Here is a 15391-nt window from a genome sequence, read left to right as displayed (position 1 = left end):
ATAAAAGTAACTATAATGAATACGGTTGAGTTGAATACATTTAAATTGAATACAAAATTTAATGACTGTATTCATGAATACAGTGACACTTAATAGCGAATACAACATGAAACAAGCGCTTAGCTATATGTTTGCCACGAAAAGTAAATAGCTAAACTGTAGCTATGCGGAAAAAAAAAACCCCAAATAATAGTCATTTATGAAATTTTCCCTAATAATAATATTATTAATGTTAGAGTTACTACTTGATTATGCATATCTATTGATTTAACAGTAGGCATATACAACATCGTTATGATACTGACATCCAATATTTACACCAACCCAAGAGATTCAATCACAAGAATTACAAAATAAAGTATATAACAAATATCTATCACCTAAAACACGGTTAACTGATTAAATTATATATGCAAAACGCGTGCTTTGCATTCATTTGCTAGGTGCAAACACGAGTTATGATAAGTTTTTCAACTTGTAGCTCTATGAGCACAATGAATCCGATGAACTTCATGTGTAGAAGAAAATAACTTTCTGCTGGATACACATGAAAAATAACAACTTTTTCACTATTTCCAAAGAAATCTTCAGCAAATTTTCGAACATAAATTTGAGGAGGACCGCTGTAGGAATGATTCAGTCAAAGCTACATCTACCCGATAAAATAGTCGAAGTGCGCATAATCTCGTCCGAACACATCATTTCATTATAAAAAAATAAAAATAAAAAAACAGCAAAAAGCCAGAAGTTCCACAGGGACCGTGCATCACATTGCCAACAAAAACGGAGGAAAAGAGGGTAACAACTCCTACATAAACGGCAGCTGGATACTGTCTTTACACCAAATATATGAAGAAAATAATTTGATCGAATTCGGTTCATGAGTATTCACCTCTCATGCAAGGGCTTAAAGATGTAATCTGGCAAAAAAAATTCAATACATACACAGATTATCCATCCATATTTTTCTACATATTTATGGTTGATCTTGGCAGGAACACATGCCTGAACTGAGATTTAGGGCTGCGATTTTATCCACTAACCGAGCATATAAGTTGAGAAAATCAAAGTCTCTGCTTGATATAGAGAAACTAGCGGAGAATATTTGTTGCCACCAAAGAACTTCCTGCTCTCTTGCAATTATAAATTACATAAGCAACCGACGAGACCTCTAGGACGACACGACTCTTGCTGTCTCAAATCTGACCAGTTCCTAGAGGCTGCCTTGAAGTGTCACCTGAAGCCCAAGCTTGATAGTCCTTCACTAGCTGGATGCAACAAACCCAGTGCATTAAAAAGCGAGATCTTCAGTACACAAAAGTGGAAGCCGTCTTAAAGAGGACTACTTGAAAAAGTGATGTACATTCTCTTGCAGGTTAAGAATCACGAATTCTGAAACACAGGAAAGATCTAATTTTACAGCTAAACCCCAAAATTAGAGTTCAGCTGACGTAATTTATAATCACACCCACAATGAGAAAGAAAGACAACTCACAGAAACCCAGAACTCCATCATAGCTAAGAGTTTACATTGGATTAGATTTTCTAGTACGTACTTATCCACTCAGTTTTATCAATATTTCATTTCACCCTAATCCATACCACTAGACTTGTTACCAAGTCTAACTGAGTTAAACTGGTTGCTAACAGTAGCCTTCGGAACTTCCCCGTTCAAGAACCACATTCTACGGATACAGATTGTATTTGGCAAGTCATTCCTAGCGACCAGATTTAATCTCTTGTCAATCTTGGCACAATTTCTCTGTCCCTTTTGTTCTTTCCTGTGTCTTTGACACCTCTCTCTCTGTTTTCCTTATTTTATTATTAGGCAAAACTTTCTTGATGGATAGAAAATTTTCTAGGACCAATTATACAATAAGCATACCCTTTCATTGAGCTATTTAGACCAAAGAAAATGATCTCAACTATGTTTCATTAGGAAGGGCAGAAAATATTCCCACTACAAAGATAAAAAGGAGACATGTCTAAGCCAAATAAGTGCTTTAAAATAATAATGAAGGAAAAAAGATAATAAACGTATCAACAACGCCCCAGTCTAAGCAAAACCTGAAAGATGTATCCACGTAAAAATATCACATTTGATGAATCCAATCAGATGGTAGTTCTCCATCAATTAAAAGGATGTATTAATTACGTACTTTACCTTAATACCATTAGGGAGTAGCAGCTACATGCCTCCCAATACAGCCTCATATGGAGTTAGCACAACCAGATAATCAAAAACTTTGTGCTTGTTAATTTTTGTAATGTTTTAATATGACTTGTGATAGTAATAAACAATTGTAACTTTGCTTTGGGTAATAAAGATGAAGAATGTGAGGAAGATGGTGATGAAAGAAAAGAAAGTAACGATAAAACATAGTGAAAAATGAAGAGATAAGTGTCAAATATAAAAGCGACAAGAAGATTAAACCGGCACTGTAAGTCTTTATTGGAATCCAATAACCACCTTAACGGAAGGGACTCTAGCATTTAGAGAGTTGGCACAGGGAAATGACAAGAAAAGTAGCTCCAATAGTTTGAAGGGTCATTGTACAAGAACAAAATTTACAGAAAGCTAACTGTCAAGAACAAGTAAAGCGGACAATGAACAAACAAACCTGTGCCATAAACCTAGGAAGCATGATCTTTAGTATCTGATCTAGGACCTGAGCACCAGTTGATTCAATTGCCGGCACTGGAATTGCTTGAAATGCAAAGGGAATTTCAATGTTAACCTGCATAAATAGTCAATCAGAATAGATACAAACTCACCAATATTGTAATGTTTTTCCTTCTATTGCAATGTGGGCAAGCAGCTATTACCTCAATAACAGCATCTGAAGTCAGCTGCTGCAAAGGTGAGTCGCTTCGCTTGCTGTCATAAGATATTTTGTTCACCATAGAAGCTGCATGCCCATACTAAATCAGTATCAAAGCACTCCTGAAAAGAATTATGTAATAAAATTCAGAATTGACACACACACGAACTGAGCAATACTGTAGATGGCAACTTGTCACATCATGTTCTTTTACCAAACAAAGAAGAGACCAGTTCACCTCGAGGAACACCGCAAAAAACCACTAAATTATAAACAATCACATGCTGACTTCAATCATGTTACACGATTACATCAAATTACCTATTTATCTTTACAATGTTCACAACAGGAACCTCTTACTGACAGCTAATCAACACAACTTAGAATATAACTAGTGGAAGTTATGCAACATGTTAAAGCCGCGTTTTCACCGAACTTGAACTTATGAGGTCATCGAGTTTTCCTCCCCGAGTCGATGCAGAAGCAAATTATTTGTTAATGACGGTTAGAATCCTGGATTAAACTTAAAGCGAGAAAAATAACTTATGCTACGTCACCTTTCAGGCAGTACAAAAGTAGCCTACTTTGAAGAAAAGGATGGTAAATGCAACTATTTCAGCTAGTAGAAATGGTGCACTTAACTGACAGACGGCACTAAAGCCATCCTCTAAACAAGACGTTTTTCCTTTTGATGAGCAGCAGGACTAAGATTACATTGTAGTTCTCAGAAGATCACGGACCTCTACTGTCACTTCACGGATCCATTATTGAAAGAGAAAAACACATTTTATTTATTTATCTCTATTATATTACAAATTCCATGTCAGGAAAAAAGACATTGAATGGATTTAAGTAGGCAGTTATGAATAGTTAATAGGAAAAAAACATCTTGCAATGGACATTTCTTCAACATTTTATTTATTTGTCAAAAGTGCTTTGACTCCCAGACAATTCATAAGCATAAGTGAAAATACAACAGCCACGAAGAAGAATTTGTTGCAACCAGGAAAGGGTAATCTGGTTTTAAACGCAGTTTTTCACCTTTATGGACCAATAAAAAACAAAAAAATGAAATTGCAGCCTGATTGAAGCAGCGCATAAAAAATGCAGGTTCTTTGAATTCAAAGGTTACATATTCCATTTTTTAAGAGACTAACAAATATTCAAAATGATAGAAATAGCACTTAAAAGACTACATACCGTCAAATTTATCATTTTGGGCGACCACAATAGGAGATCCCTCTAGCTGAGAATCAAACAATACAAGTAATAGCACGATTAGATAACCATAAATTAGTAGAAATGTCAAGCAAAAGCAAAAATGAGTTAATAAATACTAAGAAAATGCAATGTACCTTGCAAGACAACAGCTTGATACAACATCCATCAGGCTGCTCCTCAACTCTAACCAACAAAACAGGACAAATTTCAAATGCAAAGAACTTGAACCTATACACGTAACACCTGAACGTACTATCATCCACTCGTTCAATCCTCTCTGCATCCAAAACCGAGTATTGGCTCGCTGGCAAGCTCATATACTCCCCTAAATCAACCCAAAAATAAATATATATTAAGAAGAAGAAAAAAAATTGAAAATCTCAACAAATATCTCCTTTAAGCCGAGGGTCTACCGGAAACAGCCTCTCTACCCCGCAAAGGTAGAGGTAAGGTCTGCGTACATCCTACCTTCCCAAAACCCCACTTGCGGGATTACATTGGGTATGTTGTTGCAGAAAATCTCAACATATAATAACAATACCAACATTTGCTGCTTCAAATAATCAATCAACTCGGATTACGCTTCGTGTAAAGTTAACTACTACTTTCTTTCCTCATCTCCAACACCGAGTACTGGCTCTCCGCCAAGCTCAAATACTCAAGTAAATCAACAAAAAAGTAATAAAAAATGGAAAAACTCACCAAAGAGAAATAATATCAACATTTACTGCTTCAGATAATCAATCAACTAGGATTATGCTTTGTGAAATTAGAGCTAACTACTCTTTTTTTTTTTTTCCTCATCTCCAACACCATGTGCTGGCTCACCGGCATGCTCAAATACTCAACAAATCAACCAAAAAACAAAAGAACTCACGAAAGTAAAACAATTCAACAGTCACTACTTTGAATAATCAAACAACTTGGAGTATATCTCACCAGCAAGCTCAAATACTTAAACAGTTAAGAATTCTAGAAACGTCACTACTTCAATTAATTAATCAACTTGGATTAAGTACTTTGTAAAATTCGTTTTAACAACTTAAACATAGTGGAAAATCTTAAGAAATAGAACAAGGGCAAAGGTGCAAATATACCCCTCGTTACAAAAATGGTGTATATATACCCCGGCCGTTACAAAATGGTGTAAATATACTCCTGTCATTACAAAATGGTGCAAATATACCCTTTTCACTGACGGGAGATTTTTTTAAAAATCATTTAGGTTGAAAAAAGGCCACTTGACTTTAAAAAAAGTCTACCTATATTATTTTAGTAGACTTATTTTTCTAAGCCATGGTAATTTTTTTCCTGGTGATTCGGATATGGTTCGTTTAAAAAAATATCTCCGTGACTTTAAAAAAAATAAGTCTACCCACTTTTTTAAACAAATCAGACCCGACCCATCAGAAAAAAATTACTATGTGGCTTTAGAAAAATGTCTCAAAAAAAAAAAGGTAGACTTTTTTTTTTTTTTTAGTCACGTGGCATTTTTTTAATTAAAAAATAACCTACACAATTTTTTTTTTAAAAACCGTCCGCGAAAAGGATATAATAATAACCGTAATTGCTTCAAATAATCAATCAACTTGGATTATATTTCACCGGCAAGCTCAGATACTCAACTAAATCGACAAAAATAATTAAAAAGAACAATATCAACAATCACTGCTTCAAATAATCAACAAAATCAACCAAAAAACAATTAAAAAAAATACAAAATATAAAAAATCTCAACAGTAACTGCTACAAATAATCAATCAAAATGGATTATGCTCTGTAAAATTCAAGTTAACTACTTAAACAGTAAGAAGTATAAAATAGAATGTTCGAGAAACTTATTAAAACAATATAAACAGTCATTGCTTCGAATAATCAATCAGCTTAGATTATATCTCACTACTCTAACTAAATCAACCAAAAACAATAAAAAAATCACTAAATAAGAACAATATCAACAGTCACTGCTTCAAATAATCAATCAAATGCTCTGCAAAATTGAACTTAACTACTTAAACGGTAAAAAAGTAGAAAATAGAGTGTTCAACAAAATTATTTAGCGGACAAACTTACGAAATAAAACAATAACTTGGATTATTATACTTAGAGCCCGTTTGGATTGGCTTATAAGTTGATTATAAGTTGTTTTCAATTTTTTTTTAGTGTTTGGCTGGCCAGCTTAAAATCATTTTGTGCATAAAATAAGCCTAAAAAATAATTGGGCCCGTTTGACTTAGCTTAGCTAAAACAGCTTATAAGTTGAAAACAATTTATAAGCCAAAAAAAAAAAGTTAGCCAACTTATTTTTTTTTTGTTTATAAGCTAGAAATGCTTATAGAGCCTGTTTGGATGGGCTTATGCCTAAAAAAATAAGTTGGGGAGCCCGTTTGGATTGGCTTATAAGTTGCTTATAAGTTATTTTCAGATTTTTTGAGTGTTTGGCTGGCCAGCTTAAAGTCATTTTGTACTTAAAATAAGCTCAAAAAATAATTAGACTCATTTAATTTAGCTTATAGCTTATAAGCTAAAAAGAGCTTATAAGCCAAAAAAAAATAAGTTAGACTGTCCAACTTATTTTTTTAGCTTATAAGCTGTTAAGCCCATCCAAACAGGTTCTAACTTACTTTTTTTTTTTTTTTTTTTGGCTTATAAGCTGTTTTCAGTTTATAAACTACTTTAGATAAGCTAAGTCAAATGGGCTCAATTATTTTTTTAGCTTATTTTAAGCACAAAATGACTTTAAGATGGCCAAACAAACACTCAAAAAAGCTGAAAACAGCTTATAAGTAACTTGCCAATCCAAACGGGCTCTTAGTGAAATTACAGTTATCTACTTAAAAGGTAAAAAATATAATGTTGTAGAAACTTACTTAGCGGACGTTGAAGTTGCTTAACGGATAATGACTCTTTACGTCGGGCAATAAATCTAGCTTTAGGAGCAGTAGAATCAGCTGTAATGCGAAATGTTGTAGAGAATCTGCTAGGGTTTTTGTATTGGAATGAAATGTAACTTAGATTTGTTAACGAAGAAGAAGAAGTTAAGCTCATCAAAGCCATTGATTTTTTTTTTCAGCAAATAGAGATTTGGTTGGTTTTTCTAATTTGTTTAATGGTTGTGAATATAGAGTGTGAGATGTGAGGTTGAGGATAAGTTAAACGAGTGTGGTCACGATTAGAATATGTCGACAAATAGCGCATTTTAGCTTAAGGGATATAAACGGCGCATTTTAGCTTAAGAGATTAAGGCGCATTTTAGCTTAAGAGGATCAACCCGTGACGTGCTTCCAACAAACGGAAAATAAATACTCCCTGATCGAATTTATTTGATATAGTTCAAACGAATTTAAGAAAAAAATGGAGGTTTTTAAAATTTGTAATCTAAAATAAATTATAGATATAAATGTGGCTGTAAATCATTTTATTTCGGATAAAAGTGAAAGTTTCAAGTTAAACTATTTCTAAATAAAGAAATAATCTTTTTTTTTTTACAGACTAAAAAGGAAAGTGTATGAAATAAATTGGGACGGAGGGAGCATATAAAGTGAATAAAAGAATAATGCAGTGTATTTATAGATTATTACAGGATGAAGTTTTTTTTAGGAGAATTATTACTCCCTCTGTTTCAAAATAAGTGTCATCTTAGCAAAAATAATGTACATTAAGAATCAATAAATACAATGTGGAGTCTAAACTAAACTAACCTGGTTTATTAGATTTTTTTTAGAATTCAGCTTTTAAAGAAGACTACTTATTTGTCTTGAATTCTTAAGGTAACACTTATTTTGAGACAAATTATTTTTGCTAAAGTGATACTTATTTTTAGACAAAGGGGAGTATAAGTTGATTAATAAAAAAAAAATTGATGAATATTACATCATAACAAGATTTTAATGAAGTGATAAATATTTTCTAATTCTTAGTTGGAGATTTAATTCGAGGTGTGAAAATAAAATTATCTTTAAGAGTCTTTTATCCTCAAACTTTTCGATGTGGACCGAATTAATCGAATCTTAAATGTGTGAATCGAATCCTAAAGAAAATACAGAAAGAAATCATATTCAGTAAGGTATTACTAGCATCAAAGTAAGGTATATTGCGCACTATTTTGCAAATTAATGAATACCATAAATAACAAATCTCATTAAAACCACTCCTTAGTCGATGCAATACCCAAAACTAGATATTGTATTAATCATGTAAAAGTCTAACAAAAGCTAAATAATGTAAAGTATACAAATTATAAATCACCAATAAAAAAGTTAATCTTTACGGGAAATGGGTTGAGTTAACCTTAATAATAAAAAGTTTCTCGTTGCAAACCGAAATTTATACTGTACCGTAGGGATCTAGTAGCTCAATTAATTGGCTACATGAACTTGCACCTTCTTGATGAGTGTTCAAATCTCCACGTTGTAATTTTTTCTCCCATTTCCCCTTCCCCTACCTCCTATGTAATAAAAACAATTTCTTTTAAAAAAAAAATTATACTATACCAACAATTAAATTTATAACAAAACTAATTTCCTCAATTACCAAAAATATTCTACAATTATGCTCTTACAACTGAACAACATTAGAAATATAAAAGGCGCATTTTGGCTTACAGCTTTTATTCATTTATCTAATACCCGACAGATCTTACTTTTATAGTACCAAACATGTATAGCGAGTACAAAAGTCAACAGAAAATACATACACCAAATCAAGACATCAAATATTGTCTTATTAAATTACCAGACATTTTTGGATATCAAATACACAAAGGTTATCTTAAATACGCTACTAATACCATCTTATCAAACTGCCAACGTTCTTCGATATCAAATACACATCAAATCACAGAAAATAATTTAGAAAAAAAAAAATAAAGCGATTAAATAGATCTTGTACCCCGATATTTATATATATATATATATATATATATATATATATATATATATATACACACACATATATACACCACCAATTTAAAATAATTAAAAGAAACACAAAATCAAGCAAATATCAATGGAGAAAACTGGAAATTTCATTCATAACTAGTAGTCCATCACAAAGCGGTTCAATTAAAGCAACCTAATTAAACTATTTTTACATCCACAAAACGCTAATTAAACACTTAAGTGCTTAGCCAATTCACCAGGAAAGTTCTCAGTCTCAAATATATCATTAATAACCCTATTCATTATTCCCATAGCTTTGCTAGATATACCAATATCTGGATTTACCTGCTTCTAACACCTTAAAAATCTAGATCTAGTAGGTAAAAAATACACAGCCAAACTCAAATAATTTTTTTTAAAAAATCAAAATCAAGGAAGAAAACTAGAAATTTTCATTCATAATAAGCAATCCATTACAAAAGCATACTACATACCCTTCCAGAACAGAATATTAATCTAAAACACCTTAAACCATCTCAACCCTAAAAACACACTTAAAATTAAACTAAATTTACATCCACAAACCCTAAAAATTAAGAACTAGTAAATTTCGTAACAGCTTTTGTTCCTTCCGAAACAGCATGCTTAGCCAATTCACCAGGAAGTACCAACCTAACAGCAGTTTGAATTTCACGAGAAGTAATCGTAGGCTTTTTATTGTAACGAGCAAGTCTAGAAGATTCCTGAGCAAGCTTCTCAAATATATCATTAATAAAACTGTTCATTATTCCCATAGCTTTGCTGGAAATACCAATATCTGGATGCACTTGCTTTAAAACCTTGAAGATGTAAATCTTGTAGGTTTCGACTGATTTCTTGGATCTCTTCTTCTTCTTATCTCCGGCAGCAGCGGCGTCTTTGGGAAGTTTTTTTCCTGCTTTTGGTTTCTTCTCGGCTGGAGTTTTCTCGGCGGCTGGTTTCTTCTCGGCTGGCTTTTTCTCAGCTTTTGGTGCCATTGTTAGGAACAGAGAAAGGGTAAATTTGGCAAATGTGTTGTGAAAATTGAAAGGATTTGGGAAAGTGTGTGAGAATATGAGGGTGGGGTGTTTGGGTTATATAGTGAGGAAGGAAGGAGTTGTGATTGGTAGATGTGGTGTGACGCGGATCGTGAAGGAGAGCCGTTGATCTTGATTTTTAATCAACGGTGGTTAGGGAATGGTTTTGTGATCCGGGTGAATTTTTATTGTACTCTACCTAATATGCCCCACTATTTTGAGAAGCGTAATAAAAGCGGAGTATTTTGATAAATTATTTACCCCCTCTGTGCTATATTAGTTGATTACATTACTAAAATATTTATTTATTTATAAAACTAAGATATAATTAATTTTTTTTATTTATTTTATCCTTAATATTAATTATTGATTAGAGTGCAATTTATTGGAGAGAGATAAAGGTAATAGTAAAAATACACTTTTATTTATGATTTCTTAAAGAAATTAACCAACGGACGGAGGGAGTAAAAGATTAATCTTTTTTAATCTGTTAACTCTAATGAAAAGTAAAAATCCCTAGCGAAATGAGTCCATAAATGGTGAAAGAATCTATTAGTCCACAAATAAACAGATGAGTTATAAAACAAACAGAAACCTTATCAACCAGTTCGGACAAATTCAAAGAAGTTGTTTATTTTTAGAGTCTGTTTGGATGTGCTTATGCCTATAAGTTGTTTGCAGCTTATAAGTTAAAAAAAATAAGTTGGGGTAGTCTAAGAGCCTGTTTGATGGGCTTATGTCTATAAGCTGCAAAATGCTTATAAGCTAAAAAAAATAAGTTGGGTTGTCTAACTTTTTTTTTTTTTGGCTTATAAGCTGTTTTCAGCTTATAAGCTGCTTTAGATAAGCTAAGTCAAATGGGCTCAATTATTTTTTTGAGCTTATTTTAAGCAAAAAATGACTTTAAGCTGGCCAGCCAAACACTCAAAAAAGCTGAAAACAGCTTATAAGCAACTTATAAGCCAATCCAAACGGGCTCTAACTTATTTTTTTTGGCTTATAAGTTGTTTTCAACTTATAAGTTGCTTTAGATAAACTAAGTCAAATGGGCTCAACTATTTTTTTGAGCTTATTTTAAGCACCAAATGACTTTAAGCTGGCCAGCCAAACACTCAAAAAAACTGAAAACAGCTTATAAGCAACTTATAAGCCAATCCAAACGGGCTCTTAGAAGAGTTTTTGGGAAATAACTTTTGGATAGAAGAATTTGTGTTTGACCAATTTATTTTAAAAGTGCTTTTTAGATATTTATGTCTGGTCAACTTCCAATACCAAATGCACGTGTCAACAGGGGCGGAGCTAGTAACGGCCAAGGATTGGCGAAAAATTACATTATACAATCAAACCTCTCTATAACGGTACCCGCGTATAGCAACACTTCTCTATAACAACCAAATTTTTTTGAAACCGATTTTTTATGTTAATAACAGCATTTCACCTATAACAGCAACTTATAACAGTACACTCTTTGTAAAATTACCCCCGTATAACAGTTATCTTCTTTTTTTGATAATATAATAATTAACCATATTTATAAAAATAGAATATATATGATTACCAATAATAAGTGTAGAGTTTTGACCAAATATTTGATCATTTAATACACTATTTATGACAAAAAAAAAAATCATATGAATATACGTATATCTTTTCATCATTAAATGATTTTCCTTCGTTATACAAAGTGTGATTAGGCATAGAATTTGACAAATAAAAATAAAAAATAGATTTTATGCATCTTTTTTACCTACAATAGCGAAGTATTATTTAAATGGCAATGCTATTATAGGTGTATAACAACAATTCTCTATAACAGCTGAAAAATTTCGAACCCAACGATGTTGTTATAGAGAGGTTTAACTGTATATATAAATTTTTTATGTATATATAGTAGATGTTAAACCCTCTTGACTGCTTCGTGTATTTACTTATTTATATTTTTGAACTCTTATAGTAAAAATTCTGGCTCCGCTAGTGCATGTCAAAGCATATGAAATTGAAAAGAATGAGACATGGAAAATACTTATTGAACTGTTTGGGGGCTTCTTCTTTTTTTCTGTTCATTTATGCCTACAAGTTGTTCTCTATTAATAGAGATAAGGGTAAAAAATCACACTAGATAGTGTAAAAATTCCTACAAGTTGCAAATTAGATAGTGATAGTTTAGGTAGTTTTCTCAATTTTCTTATAATTTTGGTATAAAACTAAAAAAAAATGATAGTTAGACTCGTTTTTGACCCTTATCTCCTATTAATAGTCCTACATGGCAATTGGTATGTGAATCCAACGCTAACTACTAGACAATAATATATGGCATGTTTAATCCAACAGTTACAAGATAAACAGTTCAAAGAATGAAGGTGAGCCGTAGATCTTACTTTTTAATCAACGGAGGTTAGAGATAGTTTTGTGATCCGGGTCATTTTTGTTGTACTCTACCCAATTTGTCAAACTCTGTTGAGAAGCGTGTTGAAATCTTGTTTAAGTAGGTGCTTGGCCATAAAAATAAAAATAACAGTCATTTTTTTGGGAATTTTTGGAGTTAAAGATGGCCATAGTTTTTGCAAATAATAATTTGTCGTTAAAATGTACTTTTTAACAAGATTTTGATTGTGAAAAAGGTGAAATATAAGGTTTTCGTTGTTTTTCAAATACAACTTCAAGTTGTATTTGAATTTTTCATGGCCAAACACTAATTTCTGAAAAAAGTGAATAATTCTTATGGCCAAATTGGTCCTAAGTATTTTGATAAATCATCTAAAAGATTTTTCAAAAAGAAAAAAAAAATCAGCTAAAAGATTATGTGAAAAAAGTCTAACAGAATAACCTTATTTTCTTTGCTGGAAAAATGCCTAAAATGCACCCTAACGTTTGACTTGTTTAACTATGACACACCTAACCTTTATGGGCGACCTATTACCCCCCCCCCCCCCGGCCTTATTTTTCTGTATTTTTGTACCTTTTTGGGTCATTTCTTACATGGGCGTTTCAACACGAAGCAGCAGCGCGTGAGGGCATTTTTTATCATGCCCACATCAACGCCATGTCAGAATTTTTTAAAATTTTATTATTCATTTGATTTTTCTTTTATTAATTATATTTACACTAATTAAACTCTAATTAACCATTAAAATCATATAATAATTTTATCTTCTTCATCACTAAACCATTCCACCACCACATCTCACCGGAAAGACCATATCCGTTGCCACCTCCATTATCTTCCTCAATTAACGGAAGATATATTTTCAATTTTATCTTTTTCCCTTTATCTTGCTCAATCAAAATCTATTTTCTTCCTCCATTAACACACTCACATTCCATTTCATCATCAAACATACATATCGTTTCAAGAAATCAACCTATTTGGGTTCAAGATATTTTTTTTTTTTCTTTCCTTTATCTTCCTCAATTAAAACCCATTTTCTTTCTCCATTAACACACTCACATTTCATTTCATCATCAAACATACATATCTTTTCAAGAAATCAACCTATTTGGGTTCAAGATATTTTTTTTTCTTTTTCTTTCCTTTATCTTCCTCAATTAAAACCCATTTTCTTCCTCCATTAACACACCCACACTCAATTTCATCATCAATCATACATATATTTCAATAAATCAACATATTTGGGCTCAAGAATCATGAAATTTTTAAAATTTTAAAGTGCAATTGAACAATAATTAAGTGGGTGACTGAGTGATGGAGGTGGTGTTGCGGTGGGGGCATTGGTTGTAGAAGAGTGGCGGTGAGAAGGGTGGTTGGTTGTGGTGGTGGCATTATCGCTGGCGAAGAAGGGTAGGGAGAGGGGAGACAGTGGCGGATCAAACATGGTTGAAAATAGTGAAATTAAAGAATCTAATTTTTTTTTCAATTTTTTTTTTCAAATTTTTGTTTCTGAATTTTTTATTCTAACAGTTGAAATTTTATTTAGTAAGTGATTCGATTTTCACTTTGGTTCAATTTCAGTTAGGGTTTGGTGATGTAAAGAAGAAAAATTGAAGAGACAATAGATTTGAATCAATTGGAAAGAAAGAATTGAGCAAACTAAAAAAATGACGAAGAAGAAGACCTGGGCGCGTGTATCTCACCTAACGCTAAAAAAGTGGGGGTAGTGTAAATATAGCCGAAAAGGCGTACAAAAATACAGAAAAAATAAGGCAAGGGGGGTAATAGGTCGCCCGTAAAGGTTGGGTGTATCATAATTAAACAGGTCAAACGTTACGGTGCATTCTAGGCATTTTCTCTTTCATTGTTCCACTCTAATGAAAAGAAAAAACGGAAATTTTCAAAAATATACGCTTTCGAAAATTATTACGCCATGTAGCTCAAAATATATATTACACAACATTATAACTGGGGAGACAGCATTATATATAATGTATCAACCTTGTATACAATGTATAATAGTGTATAAAAGGTGTTTATAAACAAATATGAGTTGATTTGGGTAACAAACTCAAAGTATGAGCTACGTGGCGTAAATACTTTCAAAAATAGACATAAAACGTAATTTTCCCAAGTAAATTGAGTGGATTTACATATTACCAGTACAATATGTTTACAGATTTACTTTTACTATTGTGTTCATATATAACTTTGCTTGTGATATTTTTTAGGAAAGAAAACACCACAAATGCACGCAACAAATTTCTACATTAAAAAAAATGTATGTAAATTGAATTTGTAGTTTTTGATAATTGTATGTATCGATCCGAGATTTCAAAAGGCAAATGAAACCTTTTATGGTTTTTGTTCTCTTTTCAGTTTATCCCTTCAAGAAGTTCTCTAGTAATATCTGGCATGGGTGATCAAACACTAACTAATACATAGTATTTGCATGTTTCATAAAGAAGGATTGACGAGTTTTAGGCTAGTAAACTGCTGAATAAGGAATGTACCTAACATTTTAGGTGAATCTCGCGAACGAGAGCGGACAACAGCGAAAAGTTTTATAAATATAACATTAGCTCACGTGAAACGTCTACTTTTGGCCCAATGATGATATAGTTCAAGGGATAAGTTTGTGAGGTTTATTGAACCAAAACGGACAATACGTGTCATGAGCTTGAACCGTGATAGTATCCCGCACAAAGTATTCCACACGAACTGGATAAGTAGTTCAAAAAACGAAGGTGAGAGACAGAAGAACAAGCCAACTAGCTCTATTAGCTTGATGCAAGTGACGTCGATATTAAGCTTAGCTCATTAAGATATAATCCGTTGAAAATTAGGTTTTGGAATTGACTAATCACTTAGACATAGCATAGTCCAACTTAGCACATCTATCTAAAAGATTGGGCCGATTTGAGAAGCATCTATAGTCTATAAATTGACTCAAAACGCGGAGAAGTAAGCTTTTTTAGTTTATTTTGTTTGAAATGATCTTGATATATAATTTAACAAGAAAAA

At 32.3% G+C, this 15391-nt stretch overlaps 2 protein-coding genes across 2 annotated transcripts; both read right to left on the bottom strand.

The window, feature by feature from the left end:
- Nucleotides 1–786: 786 nt before the first annotated feature.
- On the bottom strand, nucleotides 787–7176 carry LOC132640087 (uncharacterized). The gene is made up of 6 exons (XM_060356519.1): nucleotides 6914–7176; nucleotides 4178–4368; nucleotides 4023–4068; nucleotides 2827–2909; nucleotides 2622–2738; nucleotides 787–1268 (listed from the first exon to the last, which is right to left on the bottom strand). Exons 1-6 carry the CDS (start codon nucleotides 7098–7100, stop codon nucleotides 1197–1199), a joined length of 696 nt encoding a protein of 231 aa, XP_060212502.1. The 5' UTR covers nucleotides 7101–7176; the 3' UTR covers nucleotides 787–1196.
- Nucleotides 7177–9352: 2176 nt separating this feature from the next.
- LOC132640086 (histone H2B.3) lies at nucleotides 9353–10028 on the bottom strand. Its single transcript, XM_060356518.1, has one exon. It carries the CDS (start codon nucleotides 9937–9939, stop codon nucleotides 9517–9519), a length of 423 nt encoding a protein of 140 aa, XP_060212501.1. The 5' UTR covers nucleotides 9940–10028; the 3' UTR covers nucleotides 9353–9516.
- Nucleotides 10029–15391: the final 5363 nt, after the last annotated feature.

Source organism: Lycium barbarum, chromosome 5 (assembly GCF_019175385.1).
Source record: "Lycium barbarum isolate Lr01 chromosome 5, ASM1917538v2, whole genome shotgun sequence".
In the NCBI taxonomy this organism is placed as follows: domain Eukaryota; kingdom Viridiplantae; phylum Streptophyta; class Magnoliopsida; order Solanales; family Solanaceae; genus Lycium; species Lycium barbarum.
The sequence above is the reverse complement of the archived record's forward strand: the minus strand, read 5'-3'. Positions and strand labels throughout refer to the sequence as shown.

Bases quoted from the DNA above. Each gene is read 5' to 3' on its own strand.
- LOC132640086 (XM_060356518.1), bottom strand. From the start codon at position 9,939: ATGGCACCAAAAGCTGAGAAAAAGCCAGCCGAGAAGAAACCAGCCGCC.
- LOC132640087 (XM_060356519.1), bottom strand. From the start codon at position 7,100: ATGGCTTTGATGAGCTTAACTTCTTCTTCTTCGTTAACAAATCTAAGT. The intron at 2,910-4,022 runs GTATGTAGTCTT...ATGGGCATGCAG, and splicing joins CCAAAATGATAAATTTGACG to CTTCTATGGTGAACAAAATA. The intron at 1,269-2,621 runs GTTTGTTTGTTC...TGTTGCATCCAG, and splicing joins TTCCTAGGTTTATGGCACAG to CTAGTGAAGGACTATCAAGC.